The sequence below is a fragment of the Leptodactylus fuscus genome, chromosome 3 (genome assembly GCF_031893055.1).
Source record: "Leptodactylus fuscus isolate aLepFus1 chromosome 3, aLepFus1.hap2, whole genome shotgun sequence".
Taxonomy (NCBI): Eukaryota; Metazoa; Chordata; class Amphibia; order Anura; family Leptodactylidae; genus Leptodactylus; species Leptodactylus fuscus.
In genome coordinates, this window is record NC_134267.1 from 16,585,331 (window position 1) to 16,605,721 (window position 20,391).

Here is a 20,391-nt window from a genome sequence, read left to right on the forward strand (position 1 = left end):
AATCTCTCGTCAATTTTTCTTTCCCGTCCACATCTAGGGAGGTTAGCCACAGGGCCATGGGCTTTACACTTCTTGATGACACTGCGCACGGTAGACACAGGAACATTCAGGGCTTTGGAGATGGACTTGTAGCCTTGAGATTGCTCAGGCTTCCTCACAATTTTGCTTCTCAAGTCCTCAGACAGTTCTTTGGTCTTCTTTCTTTTCTCCATGCTCAATGTGGTCACACAAGGATACAGGACAGAGGTGGAGTCAACTTTAATCCATTTCAACTGGCTGAAAGTGTGATTTAGTTATTGCCACCACCTGTTAGGTGCCTCAGGTAAGTAACAGGTGCTGTTAATTACACAAATTAGAGAAGCATCACATGATTTTTCAAACAGTGCCAATACTTTTGTCCACCCCCTTTTTTATGTTTGCTGTGGAATTATATCCAATTTGGCTTTTTGACAATTCTTTTTGTGGTTTTTCCATTGAAGACAAATTAAATGAAGATAATACCAAAGAATTTGTGATTGCAATCATTTTCTGGAAGAAACTGAGTATTATCTGACAGAATTGCAGAGGTGCCAATACTTTTGGCCAACACTGTAGCTCCCTAAGGTATACACAGCCCAAGATATGTCTAAGTGAAAGTGACATTATTATACTCTGGGGTCTCTTCATTCTGGACCATCCCCAGAGTGTAATGCAGTGACCATTTTTGTTAGTCCTAAGCAAATCATTATTTGTTCGGTTTTGTTAAAAAAAAAAAAATTCTACAGTCCCTTTGTCTAATGCTGGACACACCTTGTGTGTTTTCTTTCTTAAAAGTATTTGAAAGAATATGCAATATGTTGTGAAAGTATCTGTTTTTAAAAAAAATAAGAAAAAAAACAGTATTTACTGTTTTTTTTTTTTTGTTTTTTTGACAGATGGACAAAAATTAAAGTTAAGGTTTAGTTAAAAAAACAAACAAACAGACATTCTTTGCCCATACTGATGAACCCACGGGCCAAATAGAAATCAATGGGGCAGTTTTTAATGGAGGTAAAAGCAGATTAACAACCAAGTTCTGCCAGTTAAAGAAAAAACATAAAAGTCGACCATTTTAATTTTTTTTTTTTTTTTATAATCTGTTAAAAATGGATGCAAAATGGAACACTAGGCCTTCAAAAAGATGCGGAACGGATACATTCATCTGTTTTTCTCCCAGTTGAGAGACGAATACGGTTGTGTGAATATAGACCAAACCTTAGTATGGATAGAAGTTGTGAAACCTGTTCTAGAGTTTTGGTTATCCTATAAATTGGGCAGAACTAAAAATGATGGCTCTCTGTTGTGTTACCTGCCGGTGGGGGTTGTAGCACTTCTCCCCGCAAATGGCTTCTCCTTTCTTGCATTTGACAAAGAAGCACGTGTGTCCGTTTTCGTCCATAGTATTACACAGGTAGGTTTGTCTTCTCCTGAGCTCATAGCCAAGAATGATTCCATTAGGTTCTTCTGGTGGAGACCAATGAATGTCCGCAGATCTGTGAGGATGTATAAGGAGGTCCCAAATAGTCATGTAAGACCCCAACAATGATATACTAATAATGTACTATACTATATACTACAAGGGTGTCCTAAAAATAGGGGGCAACACGGTGGCTCAGTGGTTAGCACACAGCTTGTATGTTCCCTGTAAGGTCCCTGTGCCACATAGAACATTCTACTTTTCTAAATGGAACAAGCTAGGTAGGGGCCCCGCGTCATATTTTGTCCTGGGGCCTTCAGGTTATGTCTCGGGTTCTGTGGTTGACCTCTCCACATAATAGGATGCAGTGTCCCTGACATTTACAGCTGTAGTTCTATCTAATCTGCTCCTCTGTTTTCTATGGAATTATTTTGGATTATATACTGTATAATCTGCTGTGTAGATTATATTCTGTCAGGCGACGCCGTATAACACGATGGATAATTAGATTTACCATCAAAAGGAAACTACAGGAAATCAATTCACACTATAGAGATCGATCCGACTCCTCACGTCCAGTGAAAATCGTCTCTCAATAAACATTGAATAAAGGAACAAAACAACCATTATGTGCAGTGAGAATGACTGCGGGAGCGCAGGGGTCCTCCCAGATGGTAACAGATAAGATTGTACAGATGTGGAAGATCTCATTTTCCAATTTAACCATCACTTTTAGATCTCTCATCAAATTATAGGAATATTTAGATTATTGCAGATAAAAGATATACTTTCTAGAATTAAAAGTTCTACAAGTTTTCAAAAACTTTATCTATCTATCTATCTATCTATCTATCTATCTATCTATCTATCTATCTATCTTCTATCTATCTCATTCTATCTATCTATCTATCATCATATCTATCTATCTATTTCCTATCTATCTATCTATCTATCTATCTATCTATCTATCTATCTCCTATCTATCTATCTCCTATCTATCTATCTATCTATCTATCTATCTATCTATCTAGTCTCTATCTATCTATCTATCTATCTATCTCCTATCTATCTATCTATCTATCTATCTATCTATCTATCTATCTATGCATCTATCTATCTCCTATCTATCTCCTATCTATCTATCTATCTATCTATCTATCTATCTATCTATCTATCTATCTATTATCTTATCTATCTATCTATCTATTATCTTATCTATCTATCTATCTATTATCTTATCTATCTATCTATCTATCTATCTATCTATCTATCTATCTATCTATCTATCTATCTCCTATCTATCTATCTCCTATCTATCTATCTATCTATCTATCTATCTATCTAGTCTCTATCTATCTATCTATCTATCTATCTATCTATCTATCTCCTATCTATCTATCTATCTATCTATCTATCTATCTATCTATCTATCTATCTATGCATCTATCTATCTCCTATCTATCTCCTATCTATCTATCTATCTATCTATCTATCTATCTATCTATCTATCTATCTATCTATCTATCTATCTATCTATTATCTTATCTATCTATCTATCTATCTATCTATCTATCTATCTATCTATCTATCTATCTATCTCCTATCTATCTACCTATCTAATATCCATCTCTCTCTCTCTCTCTCTCTCTCTCTCTCTCTCTCTCTCTCTCCCACTATTTTTAGGATCTATCTATCTATTTCTCTGTCTAATATCAGTCTCTCTCTCATATCTGTCTCTCAATATCTATTTGTCTTTCTGTCTATCTCCTATCTATCTATCTATCTATCTATCTATCTATCTATCTATCTATCATCTATCTACAGTCCTATGAAAAAGTTTGGGCACCCCTATTAATCTTAATCATTTTTAGTTCTAAATATTTTGGTGTTTGCAACAGCCATTTCAGTTTGATATATCTAATAACTGATGGACACAGTAATATTTCAGGATTGAAATGAGGTTTATTGTACTAACAGAAAATGTGCAATATGCATTAAACCAAAATTTGACCGGTGCAAAAGTATGGGCACCTCAGCAGAAAAGTGACATTAATATTTAGTAGATCCTCCTTTTGCAGAGATAACAGCCTCTAGTCGCTCCCTGTAGCTTTTAATCAGTTCCTGGATCCTGGATGAAGGTATTTTGGACCATTCCTCTTTACAAAACAATTCAAGTTCCGTTAAGTTTGATGGTCGCCGAGCATGGACAGCCCGCTCTCAAATGATCTGAAAACAAAGATTGTTCAACATAGTTGTTCAGGGGAAGGATACAAAACGTTGTCTCAGAGATTTAACCTGTCCGTTTCCACTGTGAGGGACATAGTAAGGAAATGGAAGACCACAGGGACAGTTCTTGTTAAGCCCAGAAGTGGCAGGCCAAGAAAAATATCAGAAAGGCAGAGAAGAAGAATGGTGAGAACAGTCAAGGACAATCCACAGACCACCTCCAAAGAGCTGCAGCATCATCTTGCTGCAGATGGTGTCACTGTGCATCGGCCAACAATACAGCGCACTTTGCACAAGGAGAAGCTGTATGGGAGAGTGATGAGAAAGAAACCGTTTCTGCAAGCATGCCACAAACAGAGTCGCCTGAGGTATGAAAAAGCACATTTGGACAAGCCAGCTTCATTTTGGAAGAAGGTCCTGTGGACTGATGAAACAAAGATTGAGTTGTTTGGTCATATAAAAAGGCGTTATTCATGGCGTCCAAAAAAAAACAGGATTCCAAGAAAAACACATGCTACCCACTGTAGAATTTGGTGGAGGTTCCATCATGCTTTGGGGCTGTGTGGCCAATGCCGGCATCGGGAATCTTATTAAAGTTGAGGGTCGCATGGATTCCACTCAGTATCAGCAGATTCTTGAGAATAATGTTCAAGAATCAGTGACGAAGTTGAAGTTACGCCGGGGATGGATATTTCAGCAAGACAATGATCCAAAACACCGCTCCAAATCCTCAGGCATTCATGCAGAGGAACAATTACAATGTTCTGGAATGGCCATCCCAGTCCCCAGACCTGAATATCATTGAACATCTGTGGGATGATTGGAAGCAGGCTGTCCATGATCGGCGACCATCAAACTGAACTGAACTTGAATTGTTTTGTAGAAAGAAATGGTCCAAAATACCTTCATCCAGGATCCAGGAACTGATTAAAAGCTACAGGGAGCGACTAGAGGCTGTTATCTCTGCAAAAGGAGGATCTACTAAATATTAATGTCACTTTTCTGCTGAGGTGCCCATACTTTTGCACCGGTCAAATTTTGGTTTAATGCATATTGCACATTTTCTGTTAGTACAATAAACCTCATTTCAATCCTGAAATATTACTGTGTCCATCAGTTATTAGATATATCAAACTGAAATGGCTGTGGTAAACACCAAAATATTTAGAACTAAAAATGATTAAGATTAATAGGGGTGCCCAAACTTTTTCATAGGACTGTATCTATCTATCTATCCATCCATCAATCCATCTATCTCTCTTATCTCTATTTGTCTATTCGTCCTCTCTCCACCACATCTTGCCACCTTGCATTTTGCAGCCACGTACACAGCTCATACATAATGCATTACAGACAGTGTTATATTATTTTCCAAGTTAAAGCAGGACGGACATTTTACAAGGCCCGGTCCCTTCATACTTCAGGATCAGAATTAATGAATTATCTATTGATTAAATTCCACTCTAGCAAATCCACCATGGCAAATAAATGAACTAGCCAGGGCACATGTAGGCCACGGCCAGGCTTGTCAGGGCAATCGATCAGCAGTTAGTAATCTTTGGGGATATAAGAAGAGTTGATGGTAATATGACATGTGGGGAAGGGAATGCTAACAAAGCCACCGAATGAAGTCATCTGGCACTCACACCTCATCCTGTATACTCCACTGCCAGAGGTATATGCAACCTCCTATATACATAACACTGAGGGGTCTAATGAAAGATACACAGAGAAGGGCGCTTAGACTTTTACAATATGCTAGATATGAGAATATATGACTGCCATCAGGGCTCACAATCTAATCCCCTACACAGATTAATAGGAAAGGAGATGACCTATTAGGGCGACTTCACACATCACAGATTTGTTATAGACTTTGGATATGAACGTTTGCAATGGATACAATGTATATGAAGGCTAATCTTCCCCTCTCTCTGTCATGCCGTTTAACAAAACAGTGGATTGAGAAACTGCAGCTGCATACCCCTCCTCCCCCCTCCTCTTCATCCAATGGATTTTCTAGGGAATGAAGAAGTTCTGTGAACAGAGATATGAAATATAAGCTAAGCGAGGAGAAGAAAATGCCACCTACCCCTTAAGAAATATAATAGCTCCTCAACGACAGTTTTCTGATATAGCGGGATGATATTGTGGCGCACATTTGGAGCAACACTCTTTTTTGTAGCGTCACAACCCCATTGAAAGTGAGTGCTGCCACTTACGTTTTTGGAGCAACGGCAGTGCCCAAATTGCTCCAAAAAGCAAATTTGCATATTGGCAAAACGACGATATTTCTGCAACAGAGGCAGCGATTCAGAAGGGGGAGAATACCATTTGATTCACGTGATTCTAACCTTTAGGGTCCATTCACATGGAGTATTTCGGCACTGATTCTGGCGCGGAATCAGTGTCAGAATCAGTGTGGGAAAAAAAAGCCTCCCATTGACTTCAACAGGATCCGTGCAGAAAATAGAACCCATTGAAGTCAATGGGAGGCTTTTCTTTTCCATGCTGATTCTGACGCGGATTCTGCGCCAGAATCAGCGCCAAAATACTCAGTGTGAATGGACCCTTAAGTGAATCTCCGACCACCTCCCATAACTCACCCACCTCTTACCTTGAAGTGACATTCGCTATACTTGGAGACGGGATCTTTTCTGGGGATCCTTCCACAGTGACTACTTGTGTGGCGTCGCTCTTTATACAGGAATATACGGTGCAGACCTCGACCTGAAGAGGATACAAGGCATGGCGACAAATACATGTAATGTAGTATGTATCGTTAAAGGGGAACTCCAGCATAAAATAATCTTCTGACACCTCACAAGGCAGATGAAGTGAACCAAAGGGGATAAAATTCTATCACGAATTCACAAACATGGAGTCCATGACGTACGCCATGTTTATTATGCTTTGTCACCTTCCTCAACGGGTGAGTGAAGGGGGCGTGGCTTAGATAGGGCCATACCATGTGCCAACATTAGGGTGCGTTCACACGATGTAACGTGCCGCGTGATGTGGCACATATACGGCGTGTGAGAGTTTGCGCGCCGTATACGCTCCCATTGATGTCAATGGGAGTTTGAATCATATACGCCGCATTATTTTGCGGCCGTGATTTTGTAATCACGCGGCGTATGCAATCCCAACTCCCATTGAAATCTCACACGCCGTATACGTGCCACATCACGCGGCACATTACATTGTGTGAATGCGCCCTTAGAGGTGGATTTATGGTGGAAGTATTTCTAAGGCGTCTCTCCTTCTTAGTTGCCCATAGCAAGTCCCTCGTGGTTAGGCCCGTTCATCCGGGCCTAACCAGTAACGGGATGCCACGACAGAATGCTGATACACTGCATCGGCATGCCGTCATGGCTAGACCGTGGCACAAATGCCAGTGCCAAAAAATGAAGAGGAATTGTTCATTTTCCCCCGTGTGAACATACCCTAAAAGCAAAATGGTCTAAGTTGCCCGCAGCAACCAATCACAGAACATCTTTCAGTTTTCAGGAGAGGAATACAAAATGAAAGCTGTGCTGGGATTGGTTTCTCAGATTAAAAAGCAGTTACCGGGGAAACCAGAAAGACCCCATAGACTATAATGGGGTCCGTGTGGTTTCCATACGAAACATAGAAGTGCACTTTTTGCGCTGCATGATTTGTGCAGAAACCACACGGACCCCATTATAGTCTATTGAATCCGTGTGGTTTCCCAGGTAAACGCTTTTTAATGCATATAGGTTTCCGTTCGGGGGTCCCCAAGCAGACTCCCCGAAAAGATGCCTGAACGCAAATGTGAAGCGGGCCTTAGTTAAAATTTTTGATGGTAATTAGGGTTGAGCCGATCTTGACTTTTCAGGATCAATTTTAAAATCTGATTTCCGATCATTTTTCATTCGAACCCGATCTTGATCCCAATTCCGATCCCAATGCAAGGCAATGGGATTTTTTTATTAATCGGAAATCGGATTTTAAAAGCAATCCTATTCACTATACAGCATGGGATCTAACAATTGAACGCTTTAATTGTTAGAATCCACGCTGTGTAGTGAATCACTAAGTACTTAGTCCCCCCTGGTGTCCACTTACCTGCAGAGATGGCTGCTCCGATGCCTTTCTTCGCCTCGCTTCCGCTCCATGCTGCTCTTCTCGCCTTGCTGCCCCCTGCCTCCCAGGTTAGGAGAGTGTGGGCGGGTTAGGAGAGTGTGGGAGGGTACTGGGAGGGGAGACTTCACGTCTCCCCACCCTGCACCCGCCCACACTCTCCTAAGCCACAAGCCCCGCCTTCTTCCTAGCTCTCTAACACTAACCTGGAGCAGCGAGGCGAAGAAGAACGAGAACACTGGGCACTGGACCAGCCATCTCTGCAGGTCAGTAGCTACTAGAGATGTTAGTTTAGTCTCCCATTAGAATGAATGGAGGCAGCCGGCGCGCAGGGCGTTAAGGCTGTGTGCCGGCTGCTTCCATTCATTCCTATGGAACCACAGCGGAGCCTTCACACTGAGTATACACTCTGCTCAGAATGAGTGGAGCGTATACTCAGTGTAAAGGCTAAGCAAAGCATTGTGGGAAATAATACTGATCTCTATCCCACCTAAAAAGATCGTGTTCGGAATTCCGATTGCGATTGTGAAATTTTCTCGATCGCCGATCGGAATCCGATCTTTTCCGAACATGATCGCTCAACCCTAATGGTAAAACTAACTGCATCAATTTCTCAGGAATGGCGGGGGCCTATAGAAAAATCTCAACTGTACCAGAATCAGCAGATCATCTATTGAAGGATGCAAAGAGCCGGTTGGTGGAGTTGGTGAGGGGTTCTCTTTAACATAGAATAGACTGTGCCCTGGTAAATGTGGCACTCACTGCAATGGGGGAAAATTGGTGCAATAGTTAATTGGCTAAAATATGCCATAACATTCTAATAAGTGGGGGTCCGACCTCTGGACCCATACCGATCCTGCACCACAGTGCTCATGTAGTATGTCACTCCATTCGCTGCAGCACACCTCCTCTTACCGTCTACCGCCCACCAATCCTAAAATGATGACCTATCCCAGAGATCAGACTGGAAGGCATCTTTACAACAAAACAAGCCAATGACAAACTCAGCTCTGCTACATCAGTGCGCCAAACCTACGGCGTATCCCCCCTTTTTACACACCTGTATACTGTACACTGTATATGGAGCCAGGTCTCCCACTATAAAGGCATAGGGCGTCTTGCTTTCCGTCTTGTAGACCTTGTTATTCGCATAGATGGAATATTCTGTGACAATGCCGTTCGGATTTGAAGGGGATGACCAGATGACACGTACAGCTGTACTGTTGATTACCACAACCTCTGGAGGGAGCATACCCTCAGGCTCTGGAATTAATGGAAGAATATGAGTACGCTCCAGCTGTCTGCGGTGGAGACCTTGTATAACTAACTGCATATTAGTATCCAGTCTCTGAAAAAATGTATGACAATGTGGCGTGCCGTCTTATGACCGGTCCCTCGCACTGCGCGCCGCTCACTAAATCGACTTATTATAGCCACATGACTATCATAATGCTCCGTCATATCAACACTGATGTGTGACCGATGGAAGATTCTCTATTAAAATTAGATTAACTATCAATTTTAGTATTGATACAATCCCGGTCACAGCCCAATCACAAGGAGGCGGCGTGGAAAGCTGTTATATCCGCGTAATGGCGGAGCGGAATAGCGGATGACCTAAGGAACATTAAAAGTATCACCCCGCAAATGACTTCCAGCAATAGGACGGCATTATCGTTAGGTAAATGATCTAAAGTGTTGATGATCGCACAGTAGTTAATATGGACAGCTCATTTAGGAATTACATTCCCGGCGCTTAACCGAGGGGCGGCCGAGATAACGGTGTCAAATGTTTCTTTATCCTGTCAGCTGGGAACGTATTTATGGTCATTTTATAAACAAGAAAAAAAAAAAAGATGGCGGTAACCTTTCATATCAAGGAGGAAATGGAAATCCTTTCTTGAGGAGCTTTTTTTAATGACCTGGAACACTTGGTAGGGAGGTGATAATGATATTATAGCGAATATAACGAGCTTTATAGAATCAGAGGAGAAGGAAGAGAAGCCTGAATATAGGAGAGAGGCTAAACCGAGCGGGTTACAGGAAAGATCTATCTATCTATCTATCTATCTATCTATCTATCTATCTATCTATCTATCTATCTATCTCTCTCTCTCTCTCTATCTATCTATCTATCTATCTATCTCCTATCTATCTATCTATCTATCTATCTATCTATCTATCTATCTCCTATCTATCTATCTATCTATCTATCTATCTATCTGATGCATCTACACATCTATAATCTTATTGAGAGATGAAAATAAAATTCTCTTACAAAATAAATCTCATCCCCATGACGTGCTCCCTCACATAATGAATGTTAGTATGAATAGTGAGCAGAGTCTATGGACAGTTCCAGCAGCTCCATGGCAGGTCCGGCTACATGACAGGACAGGTGGAGGGTCGGGTAATACTCACTATATTACACACTGATCTGCTTCTGTCTCTGTGGAACATTTTATTAATCTCGCCTCTGAACTCAATGATGCACTTAAGCATTTTAACATTTTAGCCCTTTTTTTTCTGCCGGTTTAAGAAGACGACTGGTTACAACCTGCAAAATCAATCCATTTACTTCTCAGACATAGTGAAGTGCTAACCTCCATCTAAGGTGCTCACATGTTCCCAGCCGCTGCTTATACTGTGCGGCCCATTGGAAACCTCCACATAGAGAGCATAGTCTGTATTTGGGTGTAATCCATCAATCACTGCTTGGTTCACATCAGCATCAAATGTCAGGGACTTGTCATATTGGGGTGACCGTAGCACAATGGTGTAATGGTCAACTTCACCTTGTAGATCTTGTATGGCTGGAAAGAAATGTATTCACAGTATTAGTCATGTTGTATATTTGTATAGATAGATAGATAGATAGATAGATAGATAGATAGATAGATAGGAGATAGATAGATAGATAGATAGATAGATAGGAGATAGATAGATAGATAGATAGATAGATAGATAGATAGATAGTTCTTTGTCTCATTGTGAACCGTTGTCCACCACCAAAAGCACCGACAATGGGCACATGGGAATCGCAACTGGGTATGCAACAATGGAACAAGTCTCATGGATGGAGGCCACACCCGAGGTGACAAACCACAGGACGTCTCCAGCTGTTTTGGGGGACATACTCTATTCTAGTTGGGTGATGTTAAACTTATAGCAGACCAGTATAAATTCCATTACACTAACTGATAATGTACAAATTGCTGACATAGTGATGACGTTTTACTTACAGGGATTGGTCCAGACGGCTTCTATAGCCGTATGGTTGAGAGCCCTCACAGTCAGATCACTTCCTCTTATAGGTGGACCTGGAAGAGTTGTGGCGAGTACCTCCGGGCTCGATGTGTATCCTACAGAGTTGTAGACAATCAGCTTGTATTCATAAAATGTATACCTGAAACATAGGAAATTAAATGACATGTTATATACCAAAAAATATTAATAAAAACAATGGATGAATTATTCCAGGTGCTGGACATGGGCCAACATGGACATGGGACATCATGAGATTTGCTTTATGAATCTTCACAAGGTTGTCCACCTATTTTGTTATGGAGCAAACTTGTTTGTTCCAAGCTTGAAGTGCTATTATTATACTCTCGGGACTCTACAGATATTAGAGTATAATAAGTGGAGGTGCAGAAATGGGGCGCGTGACATTACCCAGGAGACCAGAAGAGGAAGATGATGACCAAAGAGGATCATAAGTAAGTCCACAAGAGTTGAGAGAAGGTGAGTATCAGTGTTTGTTATGTTTCTGCACTTCCCTTAGGCCTCCACCAAAGAGAACTCGTAGTATGAAAGATCTTTATGGGTGGGGAACCCCAAAAGATTTGAATTCAGTGGAACACACCATTTTTGGAAAATTCACAGCGAATCCAGTTCATTATAAATCCGTTCACTCAACTTTAATAGCAACCAATGGTCCATGACCCCAGTAAACCCTGATCTATGGTACTTTTAGCATTTCCATTCAGAAGAGACGGCAGATGACATCTACTCTTAGGTCTTCTTGTTTCTGCTGTATGTTAGGTATTACTCAACAGATTTACAATAGACGATTCCATAAACTGTTCCACCACCTTTCAGGTCCTCTACGTGCCTCGTGGTTGTCTTCATCCTTCCATTTCATTCAAAATGTGTTGTAGTTGACCACATACATCATTTCCCGTATGTGATTTTAGTGTCTTCATTCTTCCTTTTAGGTACTATAAGATCTTCATAGCTGACTCCATCCTATTTTTAGATCCTAGAAGTGTTTCATGGTTGACCTCGCCTTCTCTTTCTATCTCTTTTGGATGGACCTTATGCTTTGCATCCTATAAGTGCTCCATTGTTGGTTAGAGATAAATTTTGGATGTCTACCTTCTTGAAGTATCCATCCTGTCTTCAGAAGGACTTTGTGGCTCACTCCATGTTCTCACAGTTTTGACTTCTAGTCTGGACTTCTAACGGTTCTTCCCCTTGCTCTTTGGATTCCATGCTTGGTTTCTACTCTCCTATCTTGTCCTTTAGTCAGTCACAGCCTAATGGCTCATGTGGAGTTGACCCTGAGCTCTGTATTGTTTTCATTCCATGGCACTATCACCTCACTTGTGCCCTCATTCCACTTTTTAAGTCCTATAAGCTCTTCTTGGTTGACTTCATCTTATTTTTAGATCCTATAAGTGTTTCATGGTTGACCTCACCATCATTTTTCATTACCTTATGAATGATTGAACCTGTGCTTCCATCTCTGTAAGTTCTTAATGCTTGGTTTCAGGCATACACTATTTTGGATATCTACCTTCTTGGAGTACCCATCCCGTGTTTTAGAAGACTTTTGGTTCCCTTCATCCCTACTTCTAGTTTCTCTAGGTTCTCTGACTTCCCATAAGCTTTCTGTGGATGATGCCAAGTTGCTTTTAGTTCCTTTACAGTTCTCCATATGCGCCATTCTTAATAAAGGGGGTTATGATATCAGAAACAACCCCTTTCAAAACATGGACATTGGGATAATTAGTTGATCCCCTCCGGTCCTAGTCCCAGAATCTCTGGCAAATAGCTAATGACCATCCTTGACCAGATAGGCACTAGGTACTATTATTTAGAAAGAATGGCGTCAGTCTACCAGAATGTGAGTCGCACATCCAGAGAAATGTTTCTGGTTCTTTCAAGATTGTCTCCTTGCTATCTATCATCAGTCTCACACAGAAACCTGCTATACCTTTATGAAGGTGAACCAAATTTTCACCACCCATGGGACACGATTTACTCTGGGTCTCCTCAGCCCCGAGACAAGGTCACAATATAACAATAGTACTATCAGTTCATGCCAACAAGGTCGGCCCAAAACGAACCAGAATCTTGTGATGTATTTCTGACCTATACTGATGTGAATAAAGAACTTTGGTTGTAATAAAAGCTCCTATTTAGCTCCAGCATCAGACTAAACTTATGTTTCTGCTCCAATCTCTCTCTTTCTCTGCTCATTCTTCCCTCCCCTCTCCATAAACTTCTATAGATATGTGTAATCTGGGTCTTGTGACCTGAAGTCCCTATTGAGAAGGATAGAGCAGAATTTTCAGAGTGAAAGTCAGTTTATCAGAGGGTGGTTTTACAGTTTTGTATGTGTTTATGCATTCTTTGTCAAAACAAGAATGACTATAAAGCAGGGAAAACACGGTGGTTCAGTGGTTAACACTGCAGCCTTGCAGCACTGGAGTCCTGGGTTTGAAACCCTACAGGAACAATATCTGCACGGAGTTTGTATGTTCTCCCCGTGTTTGTCTGGATTTCCTCCCATCTTACAAAGACATACTGATAGGAAATAAAAAAAGAATGCCTATAAAGCCAGGAACCCCAACTAAGAGACCCTAAAAAATTCAGGCGAGTCCTGTGCTTGTCTGGGAATCAATTAAAGGGATCCTATCATTGGATCCCCTTTTTTTCCTCAATAATAGGAAAAAGCCTTAAGAAAGGCTCTTCTTCTCCTACCTTTAGATGTCTTCTAAGCATCGCCGTTCGGTAGAAATCCGGGTTTTCTTCGGTATGCAAATGAGTTCTCTCACAGCACTGGGGGCGGTCCCCAGCGTTTAAACAGCACTGGGGGCGTCACCAATGGAATGGCCTCTCCCTGTGTCTTCTTCTGTCCTGGGTTTCAATCTTCTAGGCATGCTTAGTCGGCTCTGCCATCGGGCCTTGGGCAGAGCCGACTGCGCATGGCCATGGACACAAGAACATGGCCGCTTACATCAGCTTACCATGTAAGCGGCCACAAGAAAATGGCCGCTTAGGCTGCCTTCACACGGAGTAACAGCGGGCTCAATTTGAGCTTCTTTTTACAGACATAGAACTCCGAGGGTCGCGTTAACGTTGCATTCATGCGGCGTTTTTTTACTATGAGCGCATACACGGCGTTTTTTGTCCGCGTTTTTTAACAAAGTGTGTATGCAAGCAAAAAACGCCGCATATGCGCTCATAGTAAAACAAAACGCCGCGTGAATGCAACGTTAATGCGACCCTCGGAGTTGTACGCCTTTAAAAAGAAGCTCAAATTGAGCCCGCTGTTACTCCATGTGAAGGCAGCCTTACACAGCTTACTGTGTAAGCGGACATTTTCTTGTGGCCACGGGCATGCGCAGTCGGATTTCCCAGTCTTAATAAATTCCCCCGACTGAAAACAATGTTAAAGGGATTCTACCATTAAACTACTTTTTTTTCTAATTACCATGTCGGAATAGCCTTAAGAAAGGCTATTCGTCTCCTACCTTTAGACGTGGTCTCCGCCACAACGTTCTGTATGCAAATGAGCTCTCCGCAGCAATGAGGGCGGGCCCCAGCGCTGAAAGGCCGATGAGCGCATCCCCATTGCTGCCCGAGAGCTCTTTCCTGTGCCGCCTCCTTCTCCGCCTCTTCTGGCTTCTCTTGCTCTTGTAGTTCTATACAGGAGCATAGAGAGGCCACCCCAAAATGGCCGCCGGCCGGCTCCTGTATTGAACTGCAAGAGCGGCTGCCCAAAAATGGTCGCTGGCCGGCGGCCATTTTGGGGTAGCTGCTCTTGCAGTTCAATAAAGGAGCCGGCCGGCGGCCATTTTAGGGTAGCCGCTCTTGCAGTTCAATACAGGAGCTGGCCGGCGGCCATTTTGGGGTGGCCTCTCTATGCTCCTGTATAGAACTACAAGAGCAAGAGAAGCCAGAAGAGGCGGAGTTGCTGCAGAAGAAGGAGGCGGCGCAGGAAAGAGCTCTGGGCAGCAATGGGGACGCGCTCATCGGTGTTTCAGCGCTGGGGCCCGCCCTCATTGCTGCGGAGAGCTCATTTGCATACCGGTTAAAACTGGTATTTCTACAGAATGGCGTGGAACGGCGTGTCTAAAGGTAGAAGACGAATAGCCTTTCTTAAGGCTATTCCGACGTGTTCATTAGAAAAAAAGGTAGTTTAATGGTAGAATCCCTTTAAAAAAAAACAGTTCATTTTTGACGTTCATGTGAGTAAGGCCTAATAAACAACCAAAATTACCAAAAATTTACAAAAAAATTACAATCCTAGTCAATTCAAATTTCTGTATTGAAATTTAAATTTTTTTTATTTTATTTGTCTTTAACCTACGAAAAGCTAAATTTCGCCCCTTCCTATTTCCTAATATTCCGCTTTCTACAGAGCTTGGGTTCTCCGCAGACAACACGCTCTATGAAAAATGCCAGCACTTGTTTTTTCACCGTTTTGTAATCTTACCTGCTAAGACCCTTATCTTCACAGAACCACTGAGTTCCTGAGTAAATATTCTGCCACAGATTTAAATCTTCAGGGGGATTTGATGTAAGTGGTTGCCGGATTGTACGTCTCAGGAGTTCATATCTAACACAAAAGACAAGCAGAGCGTCTGGATTATCTCGACTAATATTATTAAACAAAAACAGGCGGTTTTCAAACATTATTTTGTTTTTACAGCTGCACAATTGCTCAGATAAACATGTTGCGGTTTCCAAACTTATTTTGCTACAAATTGCAAAAAAAAAAAAAATTGCTATTTTTTTTAAGGAATCCATTAATGCGAAAAATCTACTAAAGGTCTTTATCGTGGAAATTCCATCTACCGGCTCAGTCACGCTTAGGCCTATATCTCATACGCTTCGGCTGTAGCCGTGGAAGTTACGGTATTTTAATCTAGGGTAATAAATTGCGCGCTCGGTCCCGGTTAGGGTTAAAGGATACTTTGTATCGTATTGTGTTTTGCATTTTCATGTGTCCATGGTATAGGGCGACTGTAGAGATGTAGGAGATATTTTTATCCTACATATGCAATCATTGTTTAAGAAAGTTCTCGCTAATGACAATTTGCATTAATCTGAATGTGGTATAGTCTGGTGCGATGTGCTGCAGAGGCTCGGGATCATCGTCTGCACAGCAAGGGGAACGGCTAGGGATTGTAAGGAGATTTTGGTACAGGAAAAATATAGGGTAGGTAGATAGATAGATAGATAGATAGATAGATAGATAGATAGATAGATAGATAGATAGATATGAGATAGATAGATAGATAGATAGATAGATAGATAGATAGATAGGAGATAGATAGATAGATAGATAGATAGATAGGAGATAGATAGATAGATAGATAGATAGATAGATAGATAGATAGATAGATAGATAGGAGATAGATAGATAGATAGATAGATAGATAGATAGGAGATAGATAGATAGATAGATAGATAGATAGATAGATAGGAGATAGATAGATAGATAGATAGACAGATAGATAGATAGATAGATAGATAGATAGATAGATATGAGATAGATAGATAGATAGATAGGAGATAGATAGATAGATAGATAGATAGATAGATAGGAGATAGATAGATAGATAGATAGATAGATAGATAGATAGATAGATAGATAGATAGGAGATAGATAGATAGATAGATAGATAGGAGATAGATAGATAGATAGATAGATAGATAGATAGATAGATAGATAGATAGGAGATAGATATGAGATAGATAGATAGATAGATAGGAGATAGATAGATAGATAGATAGATAGATAGATAGATAGATAGATAGATAGGAGATAGATAGATAGATAGATAGATAGATAGATAGATAGATAGATAGGAGATAGATAGATAGATAGATAGATAGATAGATAGATAGGAGATAGATAGATAGATGGATAGATAGATAGATAGATAGATAGATAGATGATAGATGATAGATAGATAGATAGATAGATAGATAGCTGATAGATAGATAGGAGATAGATAGATAGATAGATAGATAGATAGATAGATAGATAGAAGATAAATAGATAGATAGACAGAAGGTAAATATGAAATAAATATACACACATTCTAAATAAATAGGTCAAGAGATATGAAATAAACAGTAGATTGATTGATAAGAGATGGAAGATAGAAACATAGATACATAAATAATAGATAGATAAATATTAGATAGACAGATAGAAAGATACATATACTGTATATTAGATAAATAGGTAGATAAATGTTACATAGATAGATTTTTTTTGTTGTTGTTGCAATTTTGGTATCTAGATTTTTTCTAATACTAGTGTGAATGGATCTCTAACCAGGGTCTATATACTCATATATACCTACACTGTGCTGCTTTGAACATATTTCTGTAGTGTATTATGCCATATATGATGTATGTGTGATGTGTGTATGCAGTATAGCAGTATGATGTATATGTGTAGTATTGTGGTGTGATGTATATATGTTGTATAGCAGTATGATGCATGTGTGCAGTATAGCATTATGATGTATGTATGAAATTTATTGGCATAATGTAATGTATGTGCATGGTATAGTAGTATGATGTATGTTTTCGGTATAGTGGTATGTTGTGTATATGTTGTCTTACAGTACGATGTAAGTGTATGGTATAATGCTGTATGATGTATATTTCGAGTATAGTGGAATGATGTAGATGTACAGTATTGCAATAAGACGTGTGTGTGAAATAGCGGTATGATGTATTTGTGTCATATGGCAGTTTGATGTATGTATGTAGTATAGTAGTAGGATGTATGTATGTCATATAACAGTATGATGTGTCTGTGCAGTGTAGTATTATGATGTAGGTATCAAGTTTAGTGGAATAATGCATGTGCATGGTACAGCAGTATGATCTACATTTTCAGTATAGTGGTATGTTGTGTGTGTATTTACGGAACGATATATGTGTGTGGTATAATGCTATGTGATGTATGTTTCGAGTATAGCGGTATGTTGTAGGTGAACAGTATTGCGGTATGATGTATGTGTGTAGTATAGCAGTTTGATGTATGTGTGTAGTATAGCAGTATGATGTATGTGTGAGGTATAGGTTCATCATGTATGTGTGTATAATGTATTTTTCTGGTACAGCTGCATGATATAAGTTTGTGGTATGTGTATCATAGTAACATGATATTTGTGTGCACTTTAGTAGTGTGATATATGTGTGTCATATGGTATATGTTTGTGGTATAACAGTATGATATAAGTTTATGGTGTTGCAGTATAATGTATGTGTGCAGTATTGCAATATGAGATATGTGTATCCTGTAGCGGTATGATGTATGTGTGCAGTATAGCAGTATCATATATTGTATGTGTTCTGTATAGTGGTACTATTTATGTTTGTGAGTGTGCACTAATATATATTACTGGTAACCCAAACTGCAAATGTAGTATAAAAGAGAATGTAACCTATGTATAGTAAAGATACATAGATAGATATTAAAGGAATATCTTATCTTATCTTAGTACCCTATAGATTTATCTTTATAGACTATAGAATTATCCTCAGGCTGATACACCACCCAATAATATCTGTCCCATTACCTTATATCTGGCCCATTAGGCCTTACAGGAGGTTGCCATGATATAGCTATGAATGTTTCGCTAACAGGTATCACTGTCAGTGGTCGGACGCCTTGGGGTGGTGCGGGCTGTGTGGTGACATATGTAGGGAGGCTCTCGGTGCAGCCGCCATGATATGACCCCCCTCCAGAACAGGCCACTATGGTTACAGAATAGTTACTGTATGGGATTAGACTTGTCATTATATAGCTATATACAGCGGGGTCAGTGAGAACAATCCGAGGGTCTGGCATCCGGATCTCGTAGCTTAATATTTCTCCATTTGGTCTGAGAGGAGGAATCCAAGAGACCTGAAATAAGAAAAGCGATGGAGTCAAATGAAATGAAAAGATGAGAAAGAGAAAATACAGCTCATCATGTTCCAATGACTTACTACATCGAAATCTCACTAAAGTAACCTCCAGGTCTGTACAGAAGAGCCTGAGCTATAATATAATATACTAGAAATATATAGACTATGTATCAGTTATCAGAGAAATAACCCAGGATCAGAGAGAAACAGAGAATGGAAAGAGAGCTAGCTAGCTAGCTAGCTAGCTAGATAGATAGAAGATAGATAGATAGATAGATAGATAGATAGATAGATAGATAGATATGAGTTGGATGGATAGATAGATAGATAGATAGATAGATAAATAGATAGATAGATACGAGATAGATAGATAGATAGATAGATAGATAGATAGATAGATAGATAGATAGATAGATCACATAGATAGATAGACAGATAGATATGAGTTGGATAGATAGATAGATAGATAGATAGATAGATAGATAGATAATAGATAGATATGAGTTGGATGGATAGATAGATAGATAGATAAATAGATAGATATGAGATAGATAGATAGATAGATAGATAGATAGATAGATAGATAGATCACATAGATAGATAGATAGATAGATAGATAGATAGATAATAGATAGATATGAGTTGGATGGATAGATAGATAGATAAATAGATAGATATGAGATAGATAGAGACAGATCACATAGATAGATAGATAGATAGATAGATAGATAGATAGATAGACAGATAGATATGAGTTGGATAGATAGATAGATAGATAGATAGATAGATAGATAGATAGATAGATATGAGATAGATAGAGACAGATCACATAGATAGATAGATAGATAGATAGATAGATAGATAGACAGATAGATATGAGTTGGATAGATAGATAGATAGATAGATAGATAATAGATAGATATGAGTTGGATGGATAGATAGATAGATAGATAGATAGATATGAGATAGATAGATAGATAGATAGATAGATAGATCACATAGATAGATAGATAGATAGATAGATAGATAGATAGATAGATAGATATGAGTTGGATAGATAGATAGATAGATAGATAGATAATAGATAGATATGAGTTGGATGGATGGATAGATAGATAGATAGATAGATAGATAGATAGATAGATAGATAAATATGAGATAGATAGAGACAGATCACATAGATAGATAGATAGATAGATATTAGATAGATAGATAGATAGATAGATAGATAGATAGATAGATAGATAGATAGATACTGGAGCAGTCCCCTCTGTGTCTAGTGAGTCTGGGGTCACAAGCCTTCCCGGTATACAATCCGTTGCAGTCTTTTGAGGTTATAGTGCACTTAGCACCTCTCGGATTTCAAGGACAATGTATAAAGTGCAGGGATTGGATTGGTAAAGTACACAGCGCTACGCTCTCTAGTTTTCCTAAGGCTCGTGGGCTTTCAGACTGTA

The 20,391-nt window shown here is 39.8% G+C and overlaps 1 protein-coding gene across 1 annotated transcript in view; it reads right to left on the minus strand.

The window, feature by feature from the left end:
• Window positions 1-20,391, minus strand: part of USH2A (usherin) — a 514,207-nt gene that overhangs the window by 126,478 nt on the left and 367,338 nt on the right. Inside the window, exons 42-48 of the mRNA XM_075267084.1 lie at window positions 18,604-18,932; window positions 15,492-15,614; window positions 11,008-11,171; window positions 10,369-10,578; window positions 8,826-9,028; window positions 6,279-6,391; window positions 1,328-1,511 (exon numbers count right to left, since the gene is read on the minus strand). Of these exons, the coding sequence (XP_075123185.1) occupies window positions 1,328-1,511; window positions 6,279-6,391; window positions 8,826-9,028; window positions 10,369-10,578; window positions 11,008-11,171; window positions 15,492-15,614; window positions 18,604-18,932 (1,326 nt within the window). The remainder of the gene's footprint in view (window positions 1-1,327; window positions 1,512-6,278; window positions 6,392-8,825; window positions 9,029-10,368; window positions 10,579-11,007; window positions 11,172-15,491; window positions 15,615-18,603; window positions 18,933-20,391) is intronic.